Source organism: Moschus berezovskii, chromosome 6, assembly GCF_049115385.1.
Source record: "Moschus berezovskii isolate FMDL1 chromosome 6, NW_MosBer_1.0, whole genome shotgun sequence".
Taxonomy (NCBI): Eukaryota; Metazoa; Chordata; class Mammalia; order Artiodactyla; family Moschidae; genus Moschus; species Moschus berezovskii.
The window spans coordinates 37,219,055-37,233,211 of NC_142465.1; the positions used below are offsets into that span (position 1 = coordinate 37,219,055).

Below are 14,157 nucleotides of genomic sequence, written 5' to 3' on the forward strand. Positions count from 1 at the left end.
ACGTCACACCTTTTCATTGCAGCAGAGGCAAATCCTGTCCCTCTTTCAGAATGTATTTCAGATGCCGCCCCTGCTGCAAGCTCCATTGTTACTGCATCTGCCAGTGGCCTGCAATCTCTCCTTCCTCTGAAATCCTGCAGGGCTGTAGCTGTCTCTCCCTGTCCTGGCACTGACTGCACTATTTCCTGAAATAAACTTATTCACTCACATACTGTATCTTCTCTACCAGATTTTAAGTTCTTTGATGACAGGGCTAGTGTTCGACTCATCTCTAAATCTTCTATAACGTTTAGCCCAATACTTTATGTCCTATGAACTTTACATGTAATCGTTCTTTACTAGTGGTAAAGAATCCACCTGACAGTGCAGGAGATGGAAGAGAGCCGGGTTCAGTCCCTGGGTCAGGAAGATCCCCTGGAGAATGAAATGGCAACCCACTCCAGCATTCTTGCCTGGGAAAACCATAGACAGAGGAGCCAGTCCATGGGTCACAAAGAGTCGGAGTACATGTGGCTGAACACACACGTACATACACACGTGTGTGTTTTTAGCAGCTCAGTCAAGTTTGAGTCTTTGTGACCCCATGGACTGTAGCCCACCAGGCTCCTCAGTCCATGGGATTTCCCAGGCAAGAATAGTAGAGTGGGTTGCCAGTACTTGTGCACATATGCTCCTATGTATATATGTGTGTATATACATGTATATGTATATATATGTGTGTACATATAGGTAAACGACATTATAGAACATCATATAGGACCGCACGCCCTCGTAAAAGGAAAATGAAAACTAAGGTTTTTCACTAGCTGCCACACAAATGGCAAGCATCCCAGACACATCTGGTTTGTACGAATAGCCTAAACCCTTGTCCCTTCACAGAATGGTTATTGAAGAATGGATGAGCAACTCGAAGTTAATCCCCTGATGGAGGAGATGCGGGGTAAAAATGGAGAGCTGTGCCTGAGAGACCCCTGCGTTCCGAATAGGATCTGAGCAAACAGAGCAAGGGGAGGTCCAGGAGCAGAAGTAAGGTCTTGGGCCAATATCACACTTTTAAATTTTATCTGGGACTCAGCTACCCATCAGAAAAAAAAGCAAAACGCTGTTTTTTCCCCCATGCAGATGTTGATCAATATTTTTCTAGAAAGAATCTAAGAATGAAACTAAAAAAGCCACAACATCAAATAGCTGATGATACACTTGGCTTGTACATCTGTGAGACAGGGCAATTCTTTTAAAAATAATGAATGCTTGGTTTCTAAGATAAAGAGGTAGCTTTGTGGCACTCTAAATTCCAGTTCTGTGAAAATAGAAAATTGTTGTTCTTCATATTTTGCCTACTAAAGCAATTACTTTAGCTATTTTTTTCTAGCTTTTGTCCTTCTAAAATAAACATTAGGCCCAAGAATACACATCTCTCCAAAGACTATTCTAATTCTGGTATATTTTTAGTTCTTTTCCTCTTATAGTCAGGAAATGATAGATCACAAATGCATTTTTAATTGTTTTGTATTCCTATGTCAGACATTTTGCTAAGTGTTTATAGATATTCTGCCATTTAAAGCAAGCTAACAATTGCCCCCCGTGTTCATAGCAGCATTTTTTCAATTGCCAAGATATAGAAGCAACCTAAGAGTTCAACAACAGATGGATGGATAGAGAATATGTGCTATACAAACAAAATGGAATACTATTCAGCCACAAAACAGAACAAAATTTCCCCATTTGCAGCAACATGGAGGAACTTGGGAGGGCATTATGCTAAGTGAAATAAATCAGACAGAAAAAAAAAAACTAAACGATATCACTTATATGCGGAATCTAAAAAACAGGATCGACTAGTAAATATAACAAAAAAGAAGCAGATTTAGAGATACAGAGAAGAAACTAATGGTTACTGAAGGAGTCTTTTGGGCCTAGAAAAGAAAACAACAGTCTCAAAGGCCCTTGCTGAATCACCTACTTCGGAGAAAACAAAACAGAACTTTAGGCTCCACCCTGATGCTCCAGGCCAGTTGCATCTATCTGGGACTTATCACCCCCTGTGCAGAAACCTTCTACCCCCTATACCTGCCCTGAAGACTTATCACAACCTGCCTGAAAACTTTCCACTCCCTACACCTGCCCAAAAGACTTATCATCCCCTGCCCAACTACAAATGTCACCTCAACTAAAGAACACCCAAACCATCCTGCCTGATTCCCTTATTGCTTCCACAAACCTCCCTCTAAATATGGAGCCTCCCTGATCCCTCTAGGTGCTCAGCCTGCTCCTTAGGCTGACTGTCGCCTCTCCTTGCCTGAATAAAGGTAACCTACTTCTGTTGAGGTCATCTTTCCTTTTTCTGCCTTGGCCGGAACTATACCTTACAGTTACCAGTGGGGAGAGGGAGGTACAAACTACGGTTGTAAGAGAGGCTACTAGAATGTATTGTACAATATGGAGGGTATAGCCAATATTTCAAAATAACTGTAAATGGAGTGTAACCTTTAAAAACTGAATAACATTTTTTAAAATTAAAAAGAAATGAACAATTCTGTGAGGTGGGAATTATTACCCTTATTTTCAAGTTTAGGTAGCTGAGCCATAAAGAGTTTAGGTTCTTATACAAACTCTGATCACCAGTAAAGGCCAGGAGATTCCATTTAACTCAAGGTGTCTACATCATCAAGCCCATGTTTTTGACCCCAGTACCATCCAGAACCTCCCTGTGGGCTACTTACCAGGCAGAGGAAGCTGCTACATCCTTCTTTTGCCCAGATGTCAGTGTCTAACCTTAGATATTAGATTTAATGAAATTTCAGGGCAGAACTTTCCAAATTTGTTGACAACAATCCATAATAAGAATTAACTTTTAGCATCTAATCATAGAACACACACATTTTGAAACAGTATCATTACTACCGTATAACGTGCTCTGATATATTTTATTCTGCTCTCAAGTTTTAATAATTTTGGTCAGGTACCATTAGGTTATATCATAATTCACTAATAGGCTATTACCTTTATTTTAAAATATATAGCTCTAGTACATAGTTTCGGAGAAGGCAATGGCAAGCCACTCCAGTACTCTTGCCTAGAAAATCCCATGGATGGAGGAGCCTGGTAGGCTGCGGTCCGTGGGGTCGCTAAGGGTCGGGGACACAACTGAGCGACTTCACTTTCACTTTTCACTTTCCACTTTCACACATTGGAGAAGGAAATGGCAACCCACTCCAGTGTTCTTGCCTGGAGAATCCCAGGGAAGGGGGAGCCTGGTGGGCTTCCGTCTATGGGGTCGCACAGAGTCGGACACGACTGAAGTGACTTAGCAGTAGCAGTACATAGTTTATCTTACACAATTAATCACCTTTTAAAAAAAGTATGTTAATTTTTGGCTGTGCTGGGTCTTTGTGGCTGTGCACAGGCTTTCTCTAGTTGCAGAGTCAGGGCTACTCTAGTTGCGCTGCACGGCTTCTCCCTGCAGTAGCTTCTCTTGTTGAGAAGCACAGGCTCGAGGCCTGGGGGCTTCTGCAGCTGCAGCGGTCAGGCTCAGTAGTTGTGGTTCATGGTCTTAATTGCCTGGTGACACACGGGATTATCCTGGACCAGGGATGGAACCCATGTCCCCTGCATTGCAAGGTTGATTCTTAACCACTAGACTCCCAGGGAAGTCCCACAATTACCTTTCTGAAGGCAGATTTATCATCTTAGGCAAGTTATTTAATTTCTGACTCTCCAGTTTCCTCATCTGCCAAATGAGAAGATTGGACCAGATTTGTGACTCTTAATCCTGACTGCACATCAGAAATGTTTAAGAGCTTTCATATACACTTTCGTCCAGGTTTTGCCCTCAGAATTTCTCATTTAATTGTTTTGGGGTGGGGGGCCTGTGTACTGGTTTTTGCGGTTATCTTATTTTTGTTACTTAACTCCCCAGGTTACTCTAACTAGCCACCAATCTTAGGAATTACTGAATTAGATGATTGCTAAATTTTCTTCCAGCCAAAAATTTTAGACTATTTTGACTGGCGAATGGGCCCACATCCAGCAGTTCTGTGTACATCAGGGTGGGGCCACACACTTTGTGCATTTTTAACAAATACCTTAGTGATTCTGATGCAAGCCATCTCGGAGACACTGCTCTGAGTCATTGTCTCACCAACTGTTTATTGTTTCCTCAGTCTAGCACTTAACCGGGCCTGTGGCTGGTGCTCTGAAATGTTTGTTAAGTGGCTGCCTCACCAAGCTGCCTGGCCACTCCACTGCCCTCTGCCAGCGCCAGGGCTTCATGCCCCTTTTCCTCTGTTCTTTGATCCCTTTTCTAACTTAGCTGAAGTAAGATTACATTCTCCTCTTTCTCCTATTCCAACCGTACTTATGTCTTTCAATATTAAAAATACAGGAACTAAATTCAATATTTTTATTAACCTATAATGATTCTGAGCAGGGCTCTGGGGGGCTCTTGGGCACAAAGTCTTTCTGTGTGCCTCATTTATTTGATTACAGGAAACAGCCTTCATTCAGCCTCCATGACCTTCCCTGAGTTTCAGTGATCAGTTTCAAGCAGTTGTTAATTAGGGAAGGGAGGAGTTGCAAGACCAGGGAGAAACAAACTGTCCAGGGCAGCCATCGGTCAAGATCTTCTTTCACCATTGAGGCGAAACATACAGCATTATCTTTGAGCTAGTTTGCAGATACTGAAACCCCCTCCAGGTGGCAGAAGTTAACGATGAATGATGGTAGGCTGCCCACAAATCATGTAGACCCCAGACCGGTTGGACCTGAAGTTTGATGAAGCTGACTCCTACTTCAGTTCACTTCAACTCAGTCACTCAGCCGTGTCTGACTCTTTGCAACCCCATGGGCTGCAGCACACCAGGCTTTCCTGTACATCACCAACTCCTGGAGCTTGCTCAAACTCACGTTCATTGAGTCGGCGATGCCATCCAACCATCTCATCCTCTGTCATCCCCTTTTCCTCCTGCCTTCAATCTTTCCCAGCATCACGGTCTTTTCTAATGAGTCAGTTCTTCGCATCAGGTGGCCACAGTATTGGGGCTTACCTCATCACCAACTCATGAGAAGAATGTTCACAATCTGATCACACCCTCTTTGAACAATTACTATAAAACTTCTGTCTTCATGTTGGAATCCATGGTTTTGAGGGCGCTAGCCCACTGTGACCCTCTTTTTCTGCAAAGCAATAACGCTATACTTTTCTGCTTCACCCAAAACTCTGCCTCTGAGATTTGATTTGGCACAGGTGTCCAGGGAAGAGGAAGCTGAAAAAAATAGATATATATGTATGTATAACTGAAACACTTGGCTGTATTCCTGAAACTAGCACAACATTTTAAATCAACTATACTTCAATTAAAAAAGAAAACACTCAAACTAGGTTACTCTTACCCTGAGGGTGATTATACAGTGGTAGCTAAAATAGTAGGATGAACTTGGACAGATCTTTAATTTTATCTAACACATATTTTTATAGTGTTAACTATGTGTCAGTTACAGCTGTAAGACTTTATAAATATTAACTTTGTTGATGTACATACATAATCATCCTATGAGGTAGGTGCTACCATCCTCCTATATTACCAGGTAGGACCCTAAATCCCACTCCATTTTTGTAGCACTGATACTTATTTTGAAGAGCATCATTTTTTATTTTAAATTATACAGACTTGAACATAGTATTTAATATTTTATTTTTTATTGAAGTTTAGTTGATTTACAATGTTGTGTTAGTTTCAGATGTACAGCAAAGTGATTAAGTTATATATATAAGTAACTGAACATATGTATCTAAATATACATATTTTGTTTTTCAGTCACTAAGTGGTGTCTGACTCACTGTGATCCCATGGACTGCAGCACACCAGGCTCCTCTGTCCTCCACTGTCTCCTGGAGTTTGCTCATATTCATGTCCATTGAGTTGGTAACGCCATCTAATCATCTTATCCTCTGCTGCCCCCTTCTCCTTTTGTCGTCAATCCTTCCCAGCATTAGGGTCTTTTCCAGTGAGTGAGCTCTTTGCATCAGATGGCCAAAGTATTGGAGCTTCAGCTTCAACAACAGTTCTTTCAAAGATTGTTCAGGGTTGATTTCTTTTAGGATTGACTGGTTTGATCTCCTTGCAGTCCAAAGCACTTTCAAGAGTTTTTTCCAGATTTTGATCAATTCTTCTGAGCAATATAATGATATCAGTATATATTAATCCTGAGAATACACACACACATATATATTCTTTTTCAGATTCTTTTCTGTTATAGATTATTACAAGATACTGAATATAGTTCCCTGTATTATACGGTAGGTCCTTGTTGAATTTTGTTATAGTGTGTATCTCTTAATCCCAACTGTAAGTTTGTGAATCTGTTAATTCCAACCATAACTGTAAGTTTGTTTTCTATGTCTGTAAGTCTATTTCTGTTTTGTAAATAAATTTATTTATACCATTTAAAAATTTTCATTAATTAATAGTCTACTATAAGATATGAAATAAATTTAATTTGGGGGGTAGCCTGCTACAAGGAGATCTCCTAGAGATAAAGATTTAGCCTCTTCTATTATTAGAGGTTTTTAAGTAGATACATGAAATATAGTATTAAGGAATTACTTAATAAAGCATTCTTAATTCACCCAATAGTAATTTCCTTTAATAACTTTACAGAATATGATTTTTTTATCTAAATGTTTATCTCTAGTCATGAAAATTTAACATATTGTCCAACAAACATTTTTATTAAGTTAACAAATACGTATTTGTCAATAAACTAGTTGTATCATTTGCTAAGTTACATAGACAAGTAAACACCCTCACTCTGATGTGTAGTCATTTATTTACTGGTCAATTAAGTAAGAGACAATACCAAAATGAAGATGACTTCACATGCAAAGGAGTTATTGTCCATTTATTAGGTAACGCATTGGATAGGTTGTAGTTTTATAAGCTAATCCCCAAACTTTGTGTCCCTTCCATCTGCAAAACCAGAACCATTTGTCCAGTGTTTGCAGTTTCATCTCCACCTGGTCTATATCCTTGGTGTTGCTCTACCCTGAGCTCATTTTCCAGGGTTGATATTGGGGTTTTATTGGGTTGTTTCAAATACCTGGCTTCCATCTAGAATCACATTTCAGGTGATCAGTGTTATGGCTTTTCCTGTGTTTGAATCCTTTTCAACAGAGCTCTAGCTGACTGATGGAAGGTGGGGTGGGCAAAGGGGTCTGAGAATAGAGTCCAGTTGTATCCATTATCATATCTTATGGTGACCAGGCTTTTCTGTAGGAAATGTATCTCAGAGTAAGCAGATAGCACCCGTGGATGGAGAAAATCTCTTCTTTACAAAAGAATGCTGAACTAAGAAATGTGTAAAGCAATGGTAAGATCAGAAAAGTCACTATTTTTCTACCCCTAATTAAATCTCCTTTTCATGTAAGAATCATCCATGCATGCTAAAACCATTTAGTGAAAGACTGATGAGGAAGTGGTATACTGACTTTGTACCAGTTCATTACCCACAAGGCACTTGCTGGTTGCAAGTAGGAAAATAAAACAATTTTTTGGCCACACCTCACAGCATGTATGATCTCAGTTCCCTAACCAAGCCCCTTGCATTGCAAGCACAAAGTCTTATAACCACTAGACCGCCAGGGAAGTCCCTGAAAAACAGAACTTTAAAATGAAGGCATCCGACTGTCACTTTTTACTTGGTGCTCAATCTCAGCATAGAATCCTGGGAACCATCTTATATGTCCACTGCGGCTGTACAGTTTGAAGCTCACTGCCTTGCCTATGAACTATTCTACCAAAAATATTTAACTAAAATCAAGCCTTTGGATCTAACATTTACTTTATAGGAAACACAGGAGATATAGTAAAAGTTAAATGACATCATGAAGAAATCATTAGACTAGCTCGGATAGTGGAATATTCTGCAGGACAAATGTTTTCAATGAGTCAATGCCATGAAAAAAACAAAAGAAGGGAGTGTTTGGGTTCTCTTCTAGATTAAAATAAATTCAGAGACATAATAACTAAAGCAATGTTTGATTCTTAGTGAGTCCCAATCTGAATAGCTATCTCAGTTCAGCAGCTGTAACCAAATTCAGAAGTTCCACCTTGCTTGCAGGGTATGAGTTCCAAGACCCCCAGTGGATATCTGAAATTTTGGATAGTCCTGAACCCTAAATATACTGTTTTTCTCTATACATACCTATTACAGAGTTTAAAAATTGTAAGTTTACAAATTAGGCAGAGTCAGATAATATCCAAATTGCTAGCATTATTCCTTTTGTACTTTGGGCCATTGTTAAGTAAAATAAGAGACACTTGAACACAAGTACTGCAACAGAGTGGCAGCTGATCTGATAATCCAGACTGCTACTAAATGACCAATGGGCTGGATGCACCGGACCAATGGATGACTCAAGTCCTGGGTGGAGTAGAGCCAGGGGGGTTGGGGTTGGATGAGAAACTTCATCATGCTAATCAGAGGGGCACACAATTTAAAACTTGATTTAAATCTGTAAAGACCTGCAGTGCCAAGTCTTAGCTGCAGCACATGGGATCTTAGCAATCTTTGTTGTGGCATGTGGGATCTAGTTCCCTGACCAGGAATCAAACCTGGGTCCTCTGCATTGGGAGGATGGAGTCTTAAGCCACTGGACCCCCAGAGAAGTCTCCCAAACATTTATTTTAAAGATATGAAAATGGTCTGTGGTTAAATAAATCTTGGAAATCTATATTAAACACATTTAACCAAGTTTATTTCATACAGAACTACTCAAGAGACTCTAATACATTAAAAGCCATTTCACATGGTGTGACCATAGAATGAATTCTTTTCTAAGCATCCGTGCCCATAGAATTCATGAGGAGTAGAGACCGTGGCTCAAAGGGACATGTTTTAGAACATGTTTCTTTAAAGATTTATCAGTAAAGACTTGTGAAAAATTATATCTGTAAATTAAGAACGCAGTGATAATGGCTTTCCTTAAAGTTGTGACTTTGAGAATACTGTTTCTAGTTTATAGCAAAACACATACAGGAGTAGAAAAACAAGGGTAAATTCTTTCTCTGATATGATCTAAGGTTTCAAAACAACTCACCTTGGAGATCTGTGAACTGAAGTTTCCACAGATGGAGCTGCTGCTACTTATACCTCGGGAATCTAATGTGAAAATTGCCTCAGGCTGTCAGGCAATGCAGGCGGTGGGAGGTGGGGAGGTGGATGGGGAGTGGGCTGGGTGGGCCGGCAGGCGGAAACAAGAGCTCCGTGGCTGACGAACAACCAGGCTGATCCTGATCCTACAGGAGGATGTCAGGTTCCATTTGTTTTCAAATGCTGGGCCTTGCTTTGCTGATACTTATGGGAAAATAGAGTTACAGCTTTCAAGTTTTGACTTTTGGTATAACGTACTACTATACCTTATTTTAGAAGATTGTGATAAATATGTTGCATGGATCTTAATTTCATCATTAAATTTCCTTTTTTTTCCCCCAGAAAACTTGAGACAAGAGCCAAATATAAAAAGCTGTCATTTCTTGAGACTAAAGATTTGGCCAAATGCACCCTAAATTCTAGGTCTTAACAATAGAGCAATAATTTCTCTCATAAATGTTGAATAATTTTGGCTCTTTTCACCAGACAGTAGCTTGATTGCATTGCATTGCATTTCTTAAGGAGCAAGAAGACAATAGCAAAAAATGGGCAAAGAAAAAAGCTCTAGGGTGGAAGATAAGGCTAGGGTCTGTATGAAATTAACCGCAAGCACCCACTGAAGGCGCCCTCAGGCTCTAACTCCCAGTGTGGGTGGGGAAGTCCCCGGGGGTGTTAGCTTTCCAGATGACTTAGGTAAAGTTATGGGAGAGTTCCATAGAAAAGTAATCAAATACAGCCTCAATTCTGATTTAATCACATTACTTAAGGACACAATGTGAAATGATTGTATTCTTGAACATTTAACTAAACATTCTTGAACACCTTTGTCAGGTACCACACTAGTAGCCACTGGGAATTCAACAGCTGAAAAAGACTCCTGCAAAAGCTAATAAACAAGCAGTCACTGATGCCCCTGAGTGGGGAACAAAACAAAGGAAATAAGAGTGTTATGATGGTATCAATAGCATTTTTAGATTAAATGGTCATGGAAGACCTCTTAGGAGATGACTTGGATGGTGCAGGTGGAAGAATGAAGTGTTAGATATCCAAAGAACTGGGGGTAGAGGATGTAGAATGTTCCAGGCAAGTGCAAAGACCCAAGTTATAGAACAGCTTGACATGCTATATAAACGGAACGAAGTCCTGTGTTGACAGTGTGAAGAACAATGAGAGTTCTAGAAGATAACACTTCAGGGACAAACAGAAGCCTGATCATGTAGGACAGCACAAGACATAGTAAGGACTTTACTCTGGGATAATGGATTTGGACTTTTGAGCTCCAGAACTGGGAGGGAATAAATGTATGTTGTTTTAAGTCACCATCTTTGTTATATTTGTTAAAGCAGTCCTAGGAAATACAGGTGGGAAGAAGATTGAGTTTACCTGTACTCCCAAACATCTAAGAGAAACAGGACTGTTAAGTGATTGATGTCATTTAATTCATAACATAGTGGATTCATCACTGAGTCAGTGTCTGGTACTCAGCATTGTATATCTAAGAACTCATTCTCCTTGATTCATCAGGCATGATCGGATTAAGGAGGAAGAAAACATATTAACTCACAAAAGAGATATAAACCACACCACCAACTCATTGGCTTATTCATGGAAGTTGAAATACTAAATGCATCAGCTCACTCAGATCAGCAGCCAAGTGCTGCTTGACTTTGCTTGGGAGTTGTAAAGCCAGAAAGATGGCAATGAGCTCATTTTACCAAATCTCATAGCCTGCTGCACTCATCTATATGGGATGAGAACAGTTACACTGGTCAGATGAATCCACTCTCTCCTGACTATGTTGGTTCATTCTGACATTCTGGCTTGCAGGCAGTGCCTTTGTAAAGTCCTCAAAGACCCTCTGAGTGCACCACAAGGATGATGCCAATTTACACCATCTTCTCAGGTAGTCTCACCAGGAAAAAACATACTTCACTTCGTCTTTCACTCACTGATTCTTTCAAGAAATAGTATTCAGATCTTACTAAATGCCAGATACTGCACTAGGATTTCAGAAACAAAGTAAGCTAAAAGCCCTATTTTCCAGAACTATTATGGTATTTCAGTGGATTACGAGTTTCTATATATTTCTTCTGTAAATAGCAGGTCTCACTCATGTCTTAAGATTTCATGAACTCCATTTTTGCAGAATAATGTTTCCTTACCCTCACTGCCAAATTTAGGGATGATCCAACTGAGGACATATAAAGCAGTCAATTCAATGAAAAACCCTATAATCTGGATAATTTTAGTTATGTCCTATTTCGATCATTTTGTCTAAGTATTAATATTTTGCTATCTAGTGTGAAAATTTCAATCTCACTAAGTTTTACATTCCTACAAAACTGAAGAGATGGTTGTGGCCACCTGTGCAATTTGCAAGAAAGGATTTGTGCACTGGGTTCAGTTCAGTTCAGTCGCTCAGTCGTGTCCGACTCTCCGCGACCCCATGAATCCCAGCACGCCAGGCCTCCCTGTCCATCACCAACTCCTGGAGTTCACTCAAACTCATGTCCATCGAGTTGGTGATGCCATCCGGCCATCTCATTCTCTGTCATCCCCATCTCCTCCTGCCCTCAATCCCTCCCAGCACCAGAGTCTTTTCCAGTGCTCTGGGTGGTACCTTGCATTTCCTAGTTTTACTCTATGATACATTGCCATTGAGTGCAACATAGTTTTCTCAAGTCCCAAACTAAAGACTATTAAATCATGAAGTCACAACCATGCCATCCACTCTGGTTTACATACAAAAATTACCTGCACATCTAGCCAATAAACCTCTGGGTATGGAACTATAGGGGTTTTTCATCATCTCTTCCCTAGGAAGACCGTGTTTGGTAAACTTCCCTTCTTGGTTTGGTGCGGTATAAATCAAGATTGAAAGTTAATATAAACTGGAAGCTAGTATAAACTACAAAGGACTAGAAGAGATTTTTTCTGGGAGACCTACAAGTCACTCAGCTCCTGGCCTCAGTTTCCTTGTTTGTAAATGTTACATTTTATGTCTTTAGTTTTCTCAGTTCTAAGATGCCATAATTTTTTTGAGAATCTCTGGTAAATAGCACCACAAAAAGTTAAAGTTATTTCGTTTATTTATAAGGAATCAGATCCATTGTATGGAAACCCTTTGGTGAAATTCCATTTTGAGTCGTTTTGAGGCCATAACCATACAGTAGATACTGTTCCTGCTGTTATGAAGTGTTCAATAGAAGGGAGAGGCACCATTAAATACAGACTCAGGAAATCCACAATGACTTTTATGAAACAACTTTTTAATTTCAATTGTACATTTACAGAAAGAGAATAAGGAGCAGGAAGGCAGGAATGATGCCTGGCCACCTCCCACCTGAGAGTGCAGAAAGAGGCCATGGACAACATACATGTGTCAGACTGATCTTCCCTGAAATTACTGGTAAGGGCAATGGACAAAAGGCTTCAGTGAAGGAGGTCAGTCTATTTGGGAAGAGGCAGACGATCTGTTCAGTCCATGAGGATGAGGAGGAAGAAGGGCCAAGTCAGTCTATTGAGGCCTTGGCTCTTTATAGGCTGAGGCCCTTCTCTTGGAAGTTTTAGGCCGCCTTCTCCAGGGCATGTAGGGGTCAGGGGGATGATACCTGGGAAAACCCCTATGGACGGCAGGGACCCGTTGCTGATAACAGGGTGGAGGGAAGCGGGGCATGGGCGGCTGGGGACCATACAGAAAGTCACCTTGGACGGCAAATTCTGTTTGGGTAGATGGGGGGCCATCTGAATGCAAATAGTTTAAGGAGAATTGATCTGATTGTAAAGGATGGTCTGAAGAAAAACAGGTTTCCTGCGGACAGAGTGGGAATGGGTGCATCACCTGGTGTAAGGGGATGGGATGAGGTTGTGGGGACAGGAGTGGAAACAGGGGTGGGCGGGGAGACGGCGTGGGGAGCAGGGGTTGGCGCCCTGGTAGAGGCGAAGGTCTGGGCAGAGGGCAGGCCGGCTGATCTCCGCAGACCGAGGGCTGCCTCGGCAGCCTCCGGCCAGGTCTTCCTCTCCCAGGGCCATCCGTGATCCACTTGCCCACTGGGTCTCGCTGGGGCAGCTCCACCCCCCAGGCGTCGGCCACGTGGGCCAGTAGGAGCTGGGAGAGGTGGCGGTGTGCGCACTGGTTCCAGTGCACTCCGTCCGTCTGGAGGTACTTGCCTGTGTGGCGGCGGAAGTGGAAGTGCAAGTCCAGCACATCGAAGCCGTGCTTTTGGGCCTCGGCAGAGCTGTAGAAATTGGCTTCGATCAGACTGATTTTAACGCGAGAGGACGCGACCTGGACCTCGGGCGGGACAAAGCGGCTGGTGATTTTGTCGCCCACGGGCATGGCCGTGTTCCACACCAGGAGGCACGACTTGGACAGCACCTGGCGGAGGCGCCCAAACAGTCTCTCCAGGTTCCGCCGGTAACTAGGCCAGAAGTCCTCCCCGTACCTGGTGATGTCCCAGAGGCACGAGTTCATGATGACCAGGTCTGGGTGGTGCTCGCCGAACTGCAGCTCCTCCAGGACGTCCTCCAGGTAGTCGGAGTACACGCGCGTCAGGAAGTAGAAGCGCACCAGGTGCTGGCCGGAGCAGAACTGGCGCACCTCTCGGTAGTGGGTGCCGTTGTGCATGTGGCCCTGCTGGCCCCCACGCACCAGCTTATCCTGCTCGAAAGTGTGCTCCCCCTTGGTCTTGAGCTGGCGGGGTGTGAGCAGGCAGTCCTTCTGCAGCAGGAGCACCAGATCCTTGTACACAGCCCTCTGGACCGAGTCCCCCAGGATAACCACGAACTTGTTGTGGAGCAGCTGTCGCACTTCGGAGGCCAGGAGGTGGACCATGACGCCCGCACGGCTGAGCTCCTTCTTTTCGCTCAGCGGGTCTGCGGAAGGCTAGGATAGAAGGAGAGAGCGCATGGGAGGGACCCACCTCCTGCAGGGCAGGCGCAGGAAGGTACGGCAAGGTGGGCCCGCCGGGGACTGGGCTGGAACTCTGGCCTGGGGCGTCTGAAGGG

The 14,157-nt window shown here is 42.4% G+C and overlaps 1 protein-coding gene across 11 annotated transcripts in view; it reads right to left on the reverse strand.

Moving 5' to 3' along the window:
- PCED1B (PC-esterase domain containing 1B) overlaps nt 1-14,157 on the reverse strand; it is a 197,758-nt gene that overhangs the window by 29,986 nt on the left and 153,615 nt on the right. For 7 of the 11 annotated variants that reach the window (XM_088836958.1, XM_088836959.1, XM_088836955.1 and 4 more), the window contains one exon: nt 12,399-14,035. The exons of 2 other annotated variants lie outside the window; for them this stretch is intronic. In XM_088836958.1, coding sequence (XP_088693084.1) covers nt 12,668-14,035 — 1,368 coding nt within the window. In that variant the 3' untranslated portion in view covers nt 12,399-12,667. Of the gene's footprint in view, nt 1-4,359; nt 5,265-5,794; nt 6,206-12,398; nt 14,036-14,157 lie in introns of those variants that run through there. 2 more of the 11 variants (XR_016037590.1, XR_016037589.1) reach the window with 2 other exon arrangements.